Source organism: Phycodurus eques, chromosome 12, assembly GCF_024500275.1.
Source record: "Phycodurus eques isolate BA_2022a chromosome 12, UOR_Pequ_1.1, whole genome shotgun sequence".
Taxonomy (NCBI): domain Eukaryota; kingdom Metazoa; phylum Chordata; class Actinopteri; order Syngnathiformes; family Syngnathidae; genus Phycodurus; species Phycodurus eques.
This window is the reverse complement of record NC_084536.1, coordinates 5,627,912-5,645,751: the sequence shown is the minus strand read 5'-3', so window position 1 is coordinate 5,645,751 and position 17,840 is coordinate 5,627,912. Positions and strand designations below refer to the sequence as shown.

The 17,840-nt window shown below is 43.8% G+C and overlaps 1 protein-coding gene across 4 annotated transcripts in view; it reads left to right on the top strand.

Annotated features, from left to right (window-relative positions):
• rif1 (replication timing regulatory factor 1) overlaps positions 1 to 14,864 on the top strand; it is a 31,336-nt gene extending 16,472 nt beyond the window's left edge. For 3 of the 4 annotated variants that reach the window (XM_061691428.1, XM_061691426.1, XM_061691427.1), the window contains exons 20-36: positions 2,062 to 2,169; positions 2,244 to 2,393; positions 4,855 to 4,954; positions 5,085 to 5,374; positions 5,442 to 5,644; positions 5,774 to 5,867; positions 5,938 to 6,069; positions 6,152 to 6,294; positions 6,381 to 6,470; positions 6,550 to 6,604; positions 6,724 to 10,458; positions 10,531 to 10,659; positions 10,761 to 10,847; positions 10,950 to 11,065; positions 13,264 to 13,414; positions 13,499 to 13,622; positions 14,171 to 14,864. In XM_061691428.1, coding sequence (XP_061547412.1) covers positions 2,062 to 2,169; positions 2,244 to 2,393; positions 4,855 to 4,954; positions 5,085 to 5,374; positions 5,442 to 5,644; positions 5,774 to 5,867; positions 5,938 to 6,069; positions 6,152 to 6,294; positions 6,381 to 6,470; positions 6,550 to 6,604; positions 6,724 to 10,458; positions 10,531 to 10,659; positions 10,761 to 10,847; positions 10,950 to 11,065; positions 13,264 to 13,414; positions 13,499 to 13,622; positions 14,171 to 14,451 — 5,988 coding nt within the window. In that variant the 3' untranslated portion in view covers positions 14,452 to 14,864. Of the gene's footprint in view, positions 1 to 2,061; positions 2,170 to 2,243; positions 2,394 to 4,854; positions 4,955 to 5,084; positions 5,375 to 5,441; positions 5,645 to 5,773; positions 5,868 to 5,937; positions 6,070 to 6,151; positions 6,295 to 6,380; positions 6,471 to 6,549; positions 6,605 to 6,723; positions 10,459 to 10,530; positions 10,660 to 10,760; positions 10,848 to 10,949; positions 11,066 to 13,263; positions 13,415 to 13,498; positions 13,623 to 14,170 lie in introns of those variants that run through there. The other variant, XM_061691429.1, reaches the window with a different exon arrangement.
• The last annotated feature ends 2,976 nt before the right edge of the window (positions 14,865 to 17,840 follow it).

Below are 17,840 nucleotides of genomic sequence, written 5' to 3'. Positions count from 1 at the left end.
TCTATTTAAATGACTTGTTCATTTACTATATATACTTGTGTACGTAAGACTGAGTATCTTCAAAAGTATTCTCTAGCATTTTAGGTAAAACATCATTGACTTCCAGGGGGCATTCAAGGATTGGCCACTGACATAAGTTTAGAGACGCACTAAACGGGCCCAAAAAATGACACGTAAATCCGACACACCACAGAGACGAGTAATTTTGACAACCCTACCAAATTTGAATGAATAACAAAAATCACTGTATATAAAATCAGGGCTCAAAACTTTAATAATAAGGACTAACAGCTAACTCACAACTGAGCAGCAAAGCTAAACGGATAAGTCACTTTGTACTTATATAGTGGGGGAGGGAACTTGTTCTAGAAAGTATAAGCCTCAGCCCCCTGTGTCTTAGCCCCGCCTACAAAATCAGGAACATTTAAATGGTGAAAAAGATGTTTAAGCTATTTCTCAACAATTCAGCACTGTATTGTTATGTCTTTGCATACGTTTTCAGCACTTCAAACATATTTAATGTATTTAGAAACAGATATATATATATATATATATATATATATATATATATATATATATATATATATATATATATATATATATAAACAGAACAAATTCTAATTATACAGCAGCAAGGTGGACAGTAGCAGCAAAGAATGAAAAAAAAAATGTAACGTAATTTTTCGTGTGCATTTATTTTCGTCCAAAAAAATTGTCAAAAGTCATAGTGCACATTATACATGGGTATGTAAACTTTCTAATTTAATAAATAAATGCCGCCATCTGGAGGTTATGAAAAAGCTGTAGACTTTCATTCTAATATGCCACCAAGTGGTTTTGAAAAAGATGGAGCCTACACTTTCGTTCTAATATGACAGTGGGTATGTATGACTGCACATATGTACAGTTGTGCTCATAAGTTTACATACCCTGGCAGAATATGTGAAATATAGTTTTTTTTAAATATGACTGAATATCAACCATCATAAATTTGTTTACGGTTATGTTTTGTTTAATGATAATGCTTTTCTGATATGCTTGACCTTTTAATGTGAATCCCATTAAAATAAAATTCAATGTTTCGCCTGGCCCTTCATGTTTGCCTTGCGGCAAAATTCGCCTTTTTAAATAAAAAATCGGCCATTTACGTGAATCGTATAGATCCGATTACTTTTTCCTTGGGGGGGACGGGTCGCTGAATAAGTCACAGGAGTTGACAAGACCAGAAAAAACACTTCCGCCGCTAAGACGTAACGGGGCTTTTACTCAGTTGCAATGATCTAAATGTATTATTTAATCTAATTGATCAATTATTGCTTATTTATCAACTATTTCGTGCTTAAGACTACAACTTCCGCATTCTCTTTTAGTCCGAAACCGAAAATACACTTTTGGGCCATTTTTGGCCGAAATCTTTTGGCTTCTGAAAATTCAGTCCACCTCTGTTTCGTCCAAGTTTGGCAAAACCATTGTGACCTGAACGGCTCCCTGGTGAGGTGTTCTGGGCATGTCCCACCTGGAGGATGACCCAGGACATGCCTGAGGGACTATATCACCCGTCTGGCTTGGAATGCATGGGGATGTCGCCGGAAGAGATGGGCGAAGTGGCTTGGGCGAGGGACCCATCCCCGGATAAGCGGAAGAAGATGGCTCGATCTATTAATATATGGGTTTTTAAAGTATATTTTAATTTTACAGTATTCGTTTTTAGAATGACATGGCACGACCATACACTACTAACAAAAAGTTAAGGGCCCAAGCAGACATGGGCATTGCCATTACAGTATCTATCCACTCCAGTTGACTGTTTGTCAACCACAAATGTGTTTGTTGGCAGAACTTCTGCCTACACATGCAACATCTTTCTGTCTTTCGCCGCGGATGTTCATCAATAATATTCAACAATATTACACATAAGCAGTCGAGAATGAAACCAGCTGTATTAACTGTCAGCACCCGAGTGATAGTGATATATATACACATACATACAACATAAACATGAAAAAACAGTATTTATACATGTATAATAAACACTTGAAAATGTTTTAAATCTCGTTGCAGTCTAATGAGGTCAACCAAGGGGACGCCTTGGAGCACAACTTCAATGCCATGCACTCAGCCCTGATGTTCCCTGTCAATCACCTGTTGGGTGGCTCGCCTCAGCAGCAGGTCAGCATGGGCAAACAATTAATCACAAAGTCTGCTTTGAGAGAGTCATAAAGTTAAGACTCTGTCCTTTACAGGCAGCCCAGAAGTCCATGTTGTCTACTTGGTCCAAATTGTACAAGGTGTTCGCACGCTGTTCGGCTCTGGTGGTTACTGCCGAGGAGAATATCTGCTGCGAGGAGCTGTGTGTCAAAATGGCAGCCACGGTGGATCGGAATGCTCTTACAGTAAGAACATTTAAGCCATCGTCGTCCACATTTTATTTTTTTTTTTTTTTTATTTTCGCCAGAAACACAAATTTTTTTTTAAGCATACAAATATTAAAACAAATGAACTTCAATTTGGAATTTAATAGCAATGAAACACTCAACTATAAACATGATCGCTGTGCAGTGAAAAACCTGTAACTTAAGTTTAAAAAAATATATAAAATATATGTTAAACATTTGGCTAATGAAAAAAAAAGTGATGCTTTTGCTTCGCACCAACACTGTCCTTCAGTAAGTGCACATATCTTAAACTACGGTGCCGTGAAAATGTATTGGCCCTCTTTTTGAATTATTTTTTTGCATAGTTTCCCCACTTTAAGATCATCAAGCAAATGTAAATATCAGACAAAAATAACCCAAGTGAACTTAAAATGCTGTTTTTAAATGGTGATTTCATTTATTAAGAAAATAAAACTATTCAAAGTTACCTGGCCCTGTGTTTGGTTAATTTTCACTGATCACACCCAAGCCTGATTTTTACCTCCAGACCTGTATTACCTCCAGACCTTAAACAGAGTTTGTCCCAACAAAACCCAGTCAGACAAAAGATCTAAAAAAAAAAGCTGCAACAAAATGACACGATTGAAAGAAATTACAGAACAGTCGAGAAATAAAGTAATTCAGATCTATCAGTCTGGAAAGGGTTACAAAAGCCATTTATAAATTAGGATTTAGGATTCCAGTGAACCATAGAGAGAGCCATCATCCTCATGTGGAAAAAACATGGAACAGTGGTGAACCTTGCCAGGAATGATCGGCCTACAAAGATCACCCAAAGAGAACAGCAATGACTCAACCAGGAGGCCACGAAAGAACTCTTATGGAACTGCAGGCCTAACTTGCCCCAGTTAAGGTCAGTGTTCATGGCACAACAATAAGGAAGAGACTGGGCAAAAATGGCATCCATGGCAGAGTTCCAAGGTGAAAACCACTGCTGACCAAAAAGAACAAAGGCTCGTCTTACTTTTGACTTTTGGGAGAATATTTTATTGACTCACAAGTTGAACGTTGAGCTTTTTGGAAGGTCTTTGTCTCGTTACATCTTGAGTAAATGTAGCCCAGCATTTCAGAAAAAAAACATCATTCCAACAGTGAAACATGAGAGTGCTAGTGTGATTGTCTTGGGTTGCTTGCTTCTTCAGGACCAGGACAACTTACTCTGATTGATGGAACCATGAATTTTGCTCTTTAACAGATAATCCTGAAGGACAATGTTCAGCCATTAGTTTGTGACATCAAGCTGAAGCGCACTTGCGTTCTGCAGCAGGATAACGATCCAAAACACAGCAGCAAATCAACTTCTGAATGGCTTAAAAAAACAAAATGAAGGTTTTGGAGTAGCTTAGTCAGTCTGGACTTGAATCTGTTTGAAATTCAGTGGTATGACCTTAAAAAGGTCGTTCATGCTTGAAAACCCCCATGCTTGCTGAATTCAAACAATTCTGCTAGGATAAGTGGGCCAAAATATCTCCACAGAGATGTGAAAGACTCATTACCAGATATAGAAAACACTTCATTTCAGTTGTTGCTGCTGAGGATGACACAACCAGTTATTAGGTTTATGGGGCCATTACTTTTTCTCACAGGGTTGGGTAACTGAATATTTTTTCCCCCCTAATAAATGAAATCACCATTTAAAAATAGCATTTAAAGTTCACTTGGGGTACATCTGAACATTTACATTTGTTTGATGATCAAAGTGGGGAAACTATGCAAAAATGTAAGCATTTGAAAAGGGGGTCAGTACTCACACCACTGTTTATTCACATTTACAGTTTTTAAATAATCTTTCCTCGCAGCAGGGTCTAAAATGTTTTCACTGATGCCAATTAAAACAAAATATGTCACGATTGCATGTATTAGCACGCTACAGAAGGCATGTTAACCCTAATTGTAAGGCCCTCTAAATCAACCAGTAGCCTGAAGAAAGCAGTTCAGGGGATGGATAAGGCTCAGTCCCAACTGTGGTGAATCACAGAGAGAATTTATTAATTTTTTTTAATCACCTGTTTTGCAAATGAAAAACCTGAAGAAAGTAATACAAGCATAATCATTCACACATGCAGACTGATTGTGGCGTTAACCCTGAATATTCTACTTCAATGGGACGCCCTCGTAAACGAGAGATTGCACCTCAAGGAGTTTATCCCACCTAAATAAAGACATTTCAACAACGTAAAATAAATTTCCACTGCTACAATTTGACTTGTCTTACAACATAACAACCAGTATTACATCATACAAAGGAGATTCTCAAGTCACACACCAACACTAAAACATTTTTCTGTCAATGACCAGCTTAAAACACAGAACTATACACCCATAATTTGAAAATATTTTGTTTTAAAACCCAAAATAAGTCTCCTAAGTAATTTGTGCTTATATCCTAACTTTTAAAAACCATTGTTTGTTGCTTCAGGTTCCATTGACGTTGACAGCTTTTGCCTGCATCCTTCAAGTCATGGTGGAATGTGTGGACTTCTCTCCCTACACGCCACAGTTCCAGCAGAAACTCAAGTGTAAGTCCACTTATTTTCTCTTTCTCTTTGGAAAACTATTTTCATGGAGAGTTTACTTGACACTTTTTTCCCCTCTGTAATAGCAAGCTGGCTCCTCTCCACAATCATGTTCAACTTCCTCTTCCTGCAGCTCCACACACTCCAGTAAACTGGACCAGGAAGAGAAACAAGGCCCTTGGGAACCTGTCCACCTTCCAGTCTCTGTTGGTTCAGTGTCTGGATGTTTACCTGGCAGGGGAGGAGATTCCTTCAGAGGCCACAGGCGTGGCGCTGCTTTCTGTCTTGTCTACCAACTTTACCAACCTGGTGCTAGCTAACGCTATAAAGGAGGTTCTGACCTCCCTAATGCCACATCTCTCAGGCCTCTACAAACAAGCAGCCTGCGAGCCGCCTAGATTTACGACGGCGATTCTTGCCAAGGTGGATTCTCGTCTTACCTGTAATTTGAAATTTACCTGCTAGAATTAATGGTTTCCCCCCCTTGCAGATGGAGAAGCTTCTGGGTGAAGTCTTTTGCTGCATTCAGAGCTGCACCACGTTGGCCAATGACAATGACCTCCTGGCTCTGCTTTCGCCGCTGCTCTGTGTGCTGTTCCCACACAAGAACAAGCAGTACCGCACAGCTGTCACCAACTTCTGGAATTCCACCTTCGCCAAAACAGTCGGCCTGATCTACCCGGATGAGCTAAGGTAAAAACCCACCACCTCGTATTGCAGTCTGGAAATCGTCATGAAATATCAGTTTGCTCCAGAACAATTAGCTCGACCTGAGGCTTAGTGGAGGTAACTGTAATTCCTGTTTACGGGGTTTCTTTACAGACCAGTTCTGAGCCAAGTGAAGCAAAAGACTCCCATCATTCTTCCTGGCTTTGAAGCTGTCAGTGTTGCTGATGAGCTCAGTGGACAGTATTCCGTGAGTTGTCCTGAATTTTTTCCTCCAGTTTTTACTCTTCCCTCCTAATGTTTGTGGTTTGTCTCTTCAGAGTGAGAGTTCCCAGTTAGAAACCAAACTCAGTGGTGTGATAGTTGCCTCTACTGGAAAGAGGGACTCTCTGCTGCTGAAGACGGCTGAGCTGAATGACCCAAGCTCCTCGAGGATTTCTAAACTGGTTTCTGTAAGTCTTTAATCAAGTATAAAGTTGTGTCTAAGCTTCCTTTCCTCCTTTTATTTGAGCAATACCGAATTCCATTTGGCAGACAAAACTGGACTTTGGTTCCCCCAAACTTCCCCGCAGGGAGATACTGGAGGAAGAAGCCTCTGTTGACTTTGTGTTCATTCCACCTGAAGCAAAGGAGAGAGTTTTAACAGAACACCAGAAGGAGGTTAAAAGGACTAAAAGGTACTGTTTGTCGCGTATTATTTTAATAATACATTTTCTTCTCAATTCGACATGGGTTGTGTTAAAATATACTCTTTGTGACATAGGGTAGACATACCTGCCATGTACAACAACCTGGATGCCTCTTTGGATACTACAGTTTTCACACAGTACACACAAAGCCAAGAAGACACTCTGTAAGTGCTAAGTTCAATGTGCAACATGAAACAAAAGAGTGTGAAAAAACAGAACTTGTCAAATATTTTTTTTCCATAGGAGAAAAATAACAATTGAAGAACCTGACAAAGTTGCCCCAGAGGTTCCAGTCGAGGTAATGAAACATTCAGCCAATGAAGAAATGCGTTTTTGTCCTTTCTTTTCCTACAACTCCAATTGGCTGTAAAGCACCTTTAAACCATCTAATGCTGTCAGTTTCATGTTTGCTTACAGATTCCTCAGGAGCCTCTGTCAAATGAGGTTGCTGATATTCACACACAGAAGACTCAAGATTTTCCAAGCATGAAAGCCTTAGGAAATGAGTCAGCGAAAGAAGAGCAGGAAATTGTACCAGAGTCAAGCCCAAAAGCCTTAGAAAAGGAGTTGGCGAAGGAAGAGCAGGAAATTATACCAGAGTCAACCAGTGTTTCAATGGAGGAAGATGCCAGAAGCAACGGCAGTGTAGAAAACATGGATGCACAAGCTGAAAAAAACATCAGTCCTAACATGTCAAGCTCTTCAGATTTAGTCTCTGGAACGCCCCAAAAGTCCAGTGGTGGCAGCCGCCGTCAATCCTTCATTACATTGGAGAAATATACTGAGGGAAAGCATGCAAGCCCCAGCACTACGTCATCGTTCACAGGTCCCCTCGTTAAGACCTCTGGTAGCCAGGACCTAAACACCCCCTCCCCTGAGACTTCCCAAGAACCCATTGATCAAAATTCTGAGCTGTCCTCGCAGGAACTATCAAAGTGTCAAGTGAACAACCTCCAAGAATCACCGCGAAGGCCCAAAATGCACAGTGACTGGAATGTTGAGCCGTTAAGGCTGACTGAAAGGCTTACGAGTAATGAAAGAGAAGATGATGATGTCATCCCAGACACACAGACTGAAGATGTGGTCCTGGACAATACCACACTGACTTCCACATCAGAGGACGTGAGAAGCTCAGATCCAGAGGGATACTCTCAAGAGACTATGGATGTTTCGCAGTCGTCTGAGAGTTTGACTTCTCCAGGTGAGCGGAGACACCGCAAACAAGCCAAACATATACTCCGAGGAGAAAGTCCAGTTGATTCAAGCACACCACAGAACAGACCAAATACGAGAAGCAAGGTGGCCAGTGAAGAGGACAGTGGTAGAATACGACTGAGGTCTCAGCGTGACAGTCGTCACTCAAGTCAAACTAAGCCTCAAGTTCGATCACACAGGAAGGTCAAGCTGTACAGCAGCTCAGAGGGTTTCCTCCATGAATCTGAAAACAAAAGGAGAAGCACCAGATCGCAAGAGTCAAGTCAAACGGACCTGCTGTCTGAATCTGAAAGCCAGTCACAGCCAAAGCGCGGCCGACCTAGAAAATCCTTGCCGGAGACCAGGGAAGATCCTATGAAGCCTAAGAAAACATCTAGTCAAACGGACTTAAAATCAGACGCCCAGTCCGATTCTGAAAACCACTCTCAGCAAAGGCGCAGCTGGCCTACCAAATCCAGACAGGAGGACAAGAACCCAAAGACTGTATCTGAAACAATGGCCAGTCAATATCAGCCGAAATCAGACACTCACTCTGATTTTGAAAGCCAGTCACGGCGAAAACAAGGTCGACCTCCCAAATCCTTATTGAAGCATAAAGAAGAATTTCTTAAGTATCCAGAACAGCCTGAGAAACTGTCCAGTCAAGCGGACATATATCCAGACACTCAAGCTGATTCTGAAGGTAACTCGCCGCAAAATGGCACCCAGTGTACCAGTTGCTTACAGGACCCCAGTGGGGGTGATCTTAAACCTGACTTGTTGTCTAAGAAAATGCCCAGTCAAACAGACTTAAATCAATCAGACACTTGGGCTGATTCTGAAAGCCAGTCACAGCAAAATAGTGGCCGACTCTCCAGATCCTTATGGGAGTCTAAAGAGGAGGGTCTTAAGATGTCTGAAAAAATGTCCAGTCAAACAGACACTCCGAAACCAAAGGGACAACATGACCTGCCTCCAAAATCCTTTGAGGCCAAGGAGGCGGAGTTTATGAGTCCAGAGATTACATCTGGGAAAGTATCCAGTAAAATAGACTTGCAATCAGACACTCAGTATGATACTGAAAATCAGACACAACGAAGGAGTAGCAGAACTTCCAAATCCCTATCAGAATCTGAGGAGGTTCTTAAGCCAGAACCGATGTCCAGTCAGACAGACACACAATCGGACACCGGGTCAGATACTGCAACCCAGACCCAGCGAAAACGTGGCAGACCTTCAAAATTGAGGCACATTATGGAGGGAAGTCATTCCCATGCACAGGGTTTGTATAAACCTGGAGAACCAATCCAAACTGCTTTGCTTCAGCTACCTGAGCAAATAATAAAGGATGAAAATAAGTCAGGTTCTGAAATAGCCTCGATCTCATCCAAAACTCATGGCCAATCGCAAGAAATTGAAGTTATAGAACAGAGCAAAAAAGAGGAAAAAAAGTCTCAGATTATTTTAACTAGAGATGCATTCCAACATGGAATAAGCACACCAGGTTGCATGCTTAGCAAACCGGAGGACATAGAAAAAGATGAGCCTGAAACTCGTCAAAAGTCACAAGAGCTCATGCAAAAAGCCACTGATAGTCAGCCTCTCCAAAGACGTAGACGAAGTAAGACATCTTCAGAGGCAGCAGAGGATAAGAGTGAACCAAAGGTCTTGTCCAGAAAGCAGAGTAAGTCTCATTCTCAAGAAAATAGTCCAGCAGAGGCCAGAGAAGGCAGTCGTACAAGAAGGAGCAACATAGATGATCAGTGTTGTCCTACTTCCGCTCCAGAAAACGCTCAGTCTTTAGATGTCGCAGTATCCACAGAGTCTTCTCAAGGCAGGAAATCAAGACGAATATCTTCCAAAGTGTTGACAGCCAACACACAGTCATTAGAATCTGAATTGTCAGAGGCCAGAGAAAAATGTTCCCAGCCTGCAAAGAGACGGAAATCCCAGGGGAAATCACTAAGTCCTCTCACTGGCAAGTCTGACAACATTGACTGTTTTGTTACAAAGAAGGATTTGGTGGCTCTAGAAATGTCAGAACCCTCTCAATTACAGGAGGATTTCCCCAAAAGCCAAGATTCCATAGTTTTTGAACCACCGCAGAAGTCTGACAACTGCAAAGAAAGACAAATGGATGTCGCCACTCCTGGAGCACTGGAGCCTGTTCAAGAAAAACCTGAGCCTGAAATTGCAAAGAACCAGATCTCTCTCAGCTTGTCACCGAGCAAGAAGCAGGACAGGAAACAAATCTCTCAAACTAAAGCAAACTCTCCTTCACAAGATAGTGACACCGGAGACTTGGACTTATCTGAAATGTTGGAATCAGAAGGGACCATTGCTGAGCAGAGTCAGGAGGTCTTGTCCTCTGAGGCATTTGCTGTAGACCCACTGACTCCCCCCGAGGTGGCAGAAGAGAAGCTGCAGCCCTCGGAGTCCTCATCGGAGGAGACTACACCGATAGTAGAAGAGTGTAATGCTGTCAACGAAGAAGACACAGTTGTTCCAATGAAGGAAACCCAGAGTTCAGGTTCAGAGTGTTCAAGCGTAGTAAATGAGCTTACAAAGGCTGCGGAACTTTCTTCCGCCAATATCGAGGATAAATCACACCAGGTCTTACAAGACTTTATACTTCTGCATAAGTGCGTTAAAACTGAGAATATACCTTTAAGGGAATGCCAGGGTGAAGATAAAACCCAGATGCCGAACACGGACGACGATCCAGAAGCTGCTCAAAGTGATGTTTGTACCACCGAATCCACAATGACGGCTATCTCCCAGGATTCTCCGACAAAGCTGAAAGACTTGGAGGCTGAGTTGATGCCAGACATGGTCCACAGCCCGGGCAATAACAGGACCAAAGGAACCTGGTCGCTTTCAGCCTCTCCCTCAACTAGCATCCTCAAAAAATGCCAGAAAAGACCTCTGGAGGAGGAGACACCCTCTCCTCTTATTAAGGTTGGTGACCTTTTATCAACTGGAATTAACAGTTTTTTTCTGTGAATGTAACTGAGCCATCTTTCTTTGCAGTCCAGGCGCGTGTCTTTTGCTAATCCTATTCAACAGCAGGAGCCTGCGGATGATATTGATCGCCGTAGTCCTGCTGTCAGAACAAGCTCCCCCAGAAGAGCCAAAGTCAGCAACCTCCCACAGCCTAAAGTACGAACGTTGCCAACCGGTTTTAGCTTAAAATAGTCCTTTTAGTCATTTTGTTTTCAGTATGAGACTTAACACGACTTTCTGCCCCACCCGTGTTGTAGTTTGTTACGACACCAACAAAGGGGGCCCTGACTATGAGTCCCAGGAATCTTCACAGTCCGAATTTTAGGAGCTCCAAGAAATGCCTGGTATGTGCACCAATTAGGAACCGGCACACCATTTTAGCTGTGAGACCAACAGTCGTCCCAATCAGCTTCACACTTAAACTTTTAGCATTTGTCCCCCCCAAGATTTCTGAGATGAGCCAGGAACCTCGCCCCGTTTCCAAAGACTGCATCTACCCCGCCTTGGTCGGGTGTGCCGCACCCGTTGAAGCGGTCCTACCTCAGATATCATCCAGCATTTGGTGAGATGAATGGAGAAAACACAACAGGCGCTCAGCACGGGCATTTAAAGACATTTCAACCAAAATTTCAAACTTCTTTGTACTAACTAACTAACTAATAGGGATGTCCCGATCCAACAAGTTTACCGATATTGCAGCCTTGAGTTTTGAAAAATACCTATATCGGTCTGATCCAATATCAGCAATTATCATACATACATTACTTATTTTGTAGTATGGAATGTTAGAATTGGCTTGATCAAGTGATACTACTCAGAGAAAAATAATCAGGAACAGTAGGTAGGAGGAAAACTGACCCATTTATTATTAACCAATACATAAAGTAACTTTAAACATATGTATAAATTTAATAAAATTAAATGAGAAAATCCTAAACAATACCTTCAATAATACCAATAATAACAAAATGTGTATTTAAATTACAACATAGCCACTGCTTAACTTAAACAAGGGTATTCTACAATTGATCAAATTAATACGAAAAATACATTAGAAAACCTTTCGAGCTAATACAGCCATGTATTTTTGGGAATGATGCAACATATTATTACCATTGCACAACAAATTGAGGGATAACTAGTTTTGAAATCAGAAGACGAGGATAATAGTTTGTTCAAGTGTTGTTTAAGTTACTGTAGGAGAAGGGTTTGGGGACAGAAAAATGCAAAATCTCAACATTATTGTTTATTATCACGACAATTTTGAATTTGGGTACAGATTTGAGCAAAAATCACAGAAGTTGACGAGCATGATTTGCTTTCGCGGGCCGCATAAAATGATGTGGCGGGCCGCATCTGGCCCCCGGGCCTAGAGTTTGACACCTTGATATACAGTATTTTTATTTTTAAAGGAAACAAATAGCAGTGGAGAGGAATACACAACATTTCAGCAACACAGTAGGCCTACAGTGCCTGAAATAAGTATTTAACGTCACCGTTTTTCTCACTAAATATACAGTGGGTGCGGAAGGTATTCAGACACTTAAATATTTCACTTTGTTATATTGCAGCCATGAATGTACACACAGCACCCCATATTGACAGACGAAAAACGGAATAGTTGACATTTTTGTAGATGTATTAAAAAAAGAAAAACTGAAATATCACACAGCCATAAGTATTCAGACCCTTTGCTCAGTATTTAGTAGAAGCACCCTTCTGAGCTAATACAGCCGTGAGTCTTTTTGGGAATCATGCAACAAGGTTTTGACACCTGGATTTTCGGATCCTCTGCCATTCCTCCTTGCAGCCATTTTCAGGTCTCTTCAGAGATGCTCAATTGGGTTTAAGTCAGGGCTCTGGTTGGGCCATTCAAAAACAGTCACGGAGTTGTTTTGAAGCCACTCCTTTGTTATTTTAGCTGTGTGCTTAGGGTCATTGTCTTGTTGGAAGGTGAACCTTCGGCCCAGTCTGAGGTCCTGAGCACTCTGGAGAAGGTTTCCGTCCAGGATATCCCTGTACTTGGCCGCATTCATCTTTCCTTCGATTGCAACCAGTCGTCCTGTCCCTGCAGCTGAAAAACACCCCCACAGCATGATGTTTCACTGTTGGGACTGTATTGAGCAGTGCCTGGTTTACTCCACACATACTGCTTAGAAATAAGTCCAAAAATTTCTATCTTGGTCTCATCAGACCAGAGAATCTTATTTCTCACCATCTTGGAGTCCTTCAGGTTTTTTTTTTTTTTTTTTTTTTTTTTTTTTTTTTATATAAAGCAAACTCCATGCGGGCTTTCATGTGTCTTGCACTGAGGAGAGGCTTCCCATCGGGCCACTCTGCCATAAAGCCCCGGCTGGTGGAGGGCTGCAGTGATGGTTGACTTTCTAGAACTTTCTCACATCTCCCGACTGCACCTCTGGAGCTCAGCCACAGTGATCTTTGGGATTCTTCTTTACCTCTCTCACCAAGGCTCTTCTCCCCCGATTGCTCAGTTTGGCAGCTCGGGTTTGAATACAACTTCCAAAGGTCAAATTGTCACGGAAAAAGACTGCATTGATAGGGGCTAATTTTTAAAAAGCTGAAAAGTCTCAAAGTTTTATGTTTGACAAAGTCCAACAAAAAACTTGGTCTTGCTCTCTTTGGGTTTACGTGCAACCTCAACCGCAGCCTGAACCTAACCCTTTTTTTTTTTTTTTTCCACGTTACTTAAAAGATTGCCATCAGGAACTAATTTCTTGTACCGTGTGGACATCCTTCCAGGTCCCGCGGTTTTGGGCAGCTCGTTCGAGCGCGTAACATCAAAACGGTCGGCGACCTCAGCGCTCTGACTCCCAAGGAAATAAAAACTCTCCCCATTCACCTGCCAAAGATCGCCAATGTCAAGAAAGCCCTCAAAACCTTTGAGCAACAGGTGTCTGGAGCCTTTATCATTTTAGATTTTTAATCACTAGAGGTCACGTGTGTGTGTTTTGACGCATGACCAATGCCCCTGCAGCGTAAAGGCAAAGGTGGAGACGACCTGAAGAGTTTCGTGGAGATGGAAATGATGACTTCTGAGCCGGAAGAGACGTGCGCAGCGCCAAACCAAGATGAAGAGGAGAAGCCCGGTGACATGTTAGGTGAGTGTATGCAACAGTTTAAGCACTTAATGAACGAATTTTCACTTTTTTTTTTTTTTTTTTTCCATATCAGGGTCGTTTTTATCGCGGTTCCAGTCTATGTACTGTAGATAGTTTTTCAAAAAACAATTTAAATTGGTCATAAGACGGGTAAAGAGTACAATTTTACCTAGCATATTTGCAATTACTATTTTTTGAATTCACCTAATTGAGGATTTTTTTGGGGGGAACCTGAGAAACTCCCGTATTCACCATTTCAAGCGCTGTCTAATTGAAAAGTAATGCTTAGCTGCCATCTTGTGGCATCTGTGGCCGATACAAACCTTTTTGGGACAGAGTTAAATTGTTTCATATGAAAGTACGAATGTGATTGCAAATATTATACTAAAAGCTTGTTGAAAATATATATTTTTTGTTTTTTATTATTATAAATCATATTTTGTCATGGCCCTTGGTGGACAAAATATTGAAATGTCCCCCAAAAGGAAAATGCTTCCCCACTCCTAAGGTGACAGTGTAATATTTTGTCAACATATATCGTTCTGCAGCCACGGAGTTGACTGATGAGCCCGCCCCTGCCAAACTGGAGGAAGAGTGCGCCGAGGCGACGCCGGAGTTGAGCGCGTCCGGCTCACCAGAGAGCCCGTCGGGGGCTCCCGGGGGGGTCCTGGCCCGACTGGATGCCCTCCACCGCGCTGTAACTCCACCCCATCTGAGCGGCTGCTCGCCTCAGCAGCTCTTCAACATCCACGAGCACCTGTCAGTTCTGATGAGGCGAGTCATGTATGAGATGCAGAGCCGCCTCGCCCCCGTCAACGAGCGCCCCTGAACGTACTGAACTGTGACCCCCCCCCCCTTATTTTTTATTTTATTTTATTTTTTAAGCACTGCATAAAATTTTTCAAAAGTGATTTTATTCTCTGCTTTTTAAACTCTTAACTACCATCGTTAAAAGCAAACAACCTGAACTGAGCGACACACACGTATTCCAGAGTTGTATATGCACCTCATTCCCTACGTGCCTGTTTGTAGAATGTTTACAATGTGTATATTATGTAGAAACACTTGTTTAGATTTGTTCATTTAAATGTGTCACATGCAAATAATAGTTGGCATGTTTTTATTTGTAGAACTTCAGTACTTCAAATAAAAAGATTGGATTGAATGTGTTTTGAAGAAGAAAGTTGAATTGACTGTTTTTCATTAGCAAACAGTATTTAACAAATTTTTTTCCCATAGGAAATCTTGTAAAGTCAATGAATCCATTCTAAAACCTTTACATCTGTGGGAAATGTGAGATTTTAACATTCCCAACTGTCATACAAATGTAAACATTACTTAACTGCTGTATACTAACTAATATACAGTAAGAATCCTCGTCTATTTGAGACTCTTAAGGAAAGTGTTTGCAAAGCGATGCTGTCACCTAGTGGCGTTTTGTAGCTATTGCTGGAATTAAGTGTGTTGTTTACTAGTTTTTATTACCTTTTTTTTTTTTTTTTTTTTTTTTTTTTTTAACCACAGTCACAGCAAGTTTCAGTTCCTGTTCTGTATTCAGCACATGTTTCTAATGGTACCCTTCTGTGGTAGCATCGCAAGAAAAGCCAAAGAAGCCAAATTGTACCACTTTATTGTAGTAGTTTTAAAAGCAGGATATATGAACAATAGTGTGTAAGGCGCACCTGACCTCGACCTCTCGGATGAACCAAAAACAGGCGGCATGGTGACCGACTGGTTAGAGCGTCAGCCTCACAGTTCTGAGGACCCGGGTTCAATCCCCGGACCCGCCTGTGTGGAGTTTGCATGTTCTACCCGTGCCCGCGTGGGTTTTCTCCGGGCACTCTGGTTTCCTCCCACATCCCAAAAACATGCATGAATTGGAGACTCTAAATTGCCCGTAGGTGTGAATGTGAGTGCGAATGGTTGTTTGTTTGTATGTGCCCTGCGATTGCCTGGCAACCAGTTCAGGGTGTACCCAGCCTCCTGCCCGATGATATCTAGGATAGGCTCCAGCACGCCCGCGACCCTAGTGAGGAGAAGCGGCTCAGAAAATGGATGGATGGATGGATGGATGGATCATCCATCCATTTTCATCCATCTTCTACCGCTTATCCGAGGTCGGGTCGTGGGGGGAGTAGCTTTAGCAGGGACGCCCAGACTTCCCTTTCCCCAGCCACTTAATCCATCTCTTCCGGGGGGATCCCGAGGCATTCCCAGGCCAGCCGAAGGATGTAGTCTCTCCAGCGTGTCCTGTGTCGTCCCCGGGGTCTCCTCCCGGTGGGACGTGCCCGGAACACCTCACTAGGGAGGTGTACGGGAGGCATCCGAATCAGATGCCCCAGCCACCTCATCTGGCTCCTCTCAATGCGGAGGAGCAGCGGCTCTACTCTGAGATCCTCCCGGATGACCGAGCTTCTCACCCTATCTCTAAGGGAGAGCCCGGACACCTTGCGGAGGAAACTCATTTCGGCCGCTTGTATCCGGGATCTCGTTCTTTCGGTCACGATCCACAGCTCGTGACCATAGGTGAGGGTAGGAACGTAGATCGACCGGTAAATCGAGAGCTTCGCCTTTCGGCTTAGCTTCTTCTTTACCACAACGGATCGATACAAAGTCCGCATCACTGCAGACGCTGCACTGATCCGCCTGTCGATCTCCCGTTCCACTCGTGAACAAGACCCCAAGGTACTTGAACTCCTCCACTTAGGGCAGGATCTCATCCCCGACCTGGAGAGGGCACGCCACCCTTTTCCGGCTGAGGACCATGGTCTCGGATTTGGAGGTGCTGATTCTCATCCCAGCCGCTTCACACTCTGCTTCGAACTGCTCCAATGAGAGTTGGAGGTCACGGCTTGATGAAGCCAACATAAACACATCCTCTGCAAAAAGCAGAGATGCAATACTGAGGCCACCAAACCGGACCCCCTCTACGCCTCTGCTGCGCCTAGAAATTCTGTCCATAAAAGTTATGAACAGAATCGTTACAAAGGGCAGCCTTGGCGGAGTCCAACCCTCACTGGAAACGAGTCCGACTTACTGCCGGATAGGCAGACCGAACTCTGACTCCGGTCGTACAGGGACCGAACAGCCCGTATCAGGGAGTTCGGTACCCCATACTCCCGAAGCACCCCCCACAGGACCACCCGAGGGACACGGTCGAACGCCTTCTCCAAGTCCACAAAACACATGTAGACTGGTTGGGCGAACTCCCATGCACCCTCGAGGACCCTGCCAAGGGTGTAGAGCTGGTCCACTGTTCCACGGCCAGGACGAAAACCACACTGCTCCTCCTGAATCTGGGATTCAACTTCCCGACGGACCCTCCTCTCCAGCACCCCTGAATAGACCTTACCAGGGAGGCTGAGGAGTCTGCCAATCCAGAGGCACTGTCCCCGATGTCCACGCGATGTTGCAGAGGCGTGTCAACCAGGACAGCCCTACAACATCCAGAGCCTTGAGGAACTACGGGCGAATCTCATCCACCCCCGGGGCCCTGCCACCGAGGAGCTTTTTAACCACCTCTGTGACCTCAACCCCAGAGATAGGAGAGCCCGCCTCAGAGAACCCAGACTCTGCTACCTCATCGGAAGGCGTGTCTGTGGAATTGAGGAGGTCTTCGAAGTATTCTCCCCACCGACTCACAACATCCCGAGTCGAGGTCAGCAGCGCCCCATCCCCACTATACACAGTGTTGATGGTGCACTGCTTTCCCCTCCTGAGACGTCGGATGGTGGACCAGAATTTCCTCGAAGCTGTCCGGAAGTCTTTCTCCATGGCCTCACCGAACTCCTCCCATGCCAGAATTTTTGCTTCAGCGACTACCAAAGCTGCATTACGCTTGGCCAGCCGGTACCCATCAGCTGCCTCAGGAGGACTTCTTCAGCTTGACGGCATCCCTCACCATTGGTGTCCACCAACGGGTTCGGGGATTGCCGCCACGACAGGCACCAACCACCTTACGGCTACAGCTCCGGTCGGCCTCCTTAGCAATGGAGGCGCGGAACATGGTCCACTCGGACTCGATGTCCCCCACCTCCCCCGGAACATGAGCAAAGTTCTGTCGGAGGTGGGAGTTGAAACTCCTTCTGACAGGGGATTCCACCAGACGTTCCCAGCAGACCCTCACAATACGTTTGGGCCTGCCACGTCGGACCGGCATCTTCCCCCACCATCGGAGCCAACTCACCACCAGGTGGTGATCAGTTGACCGCTCCGCCC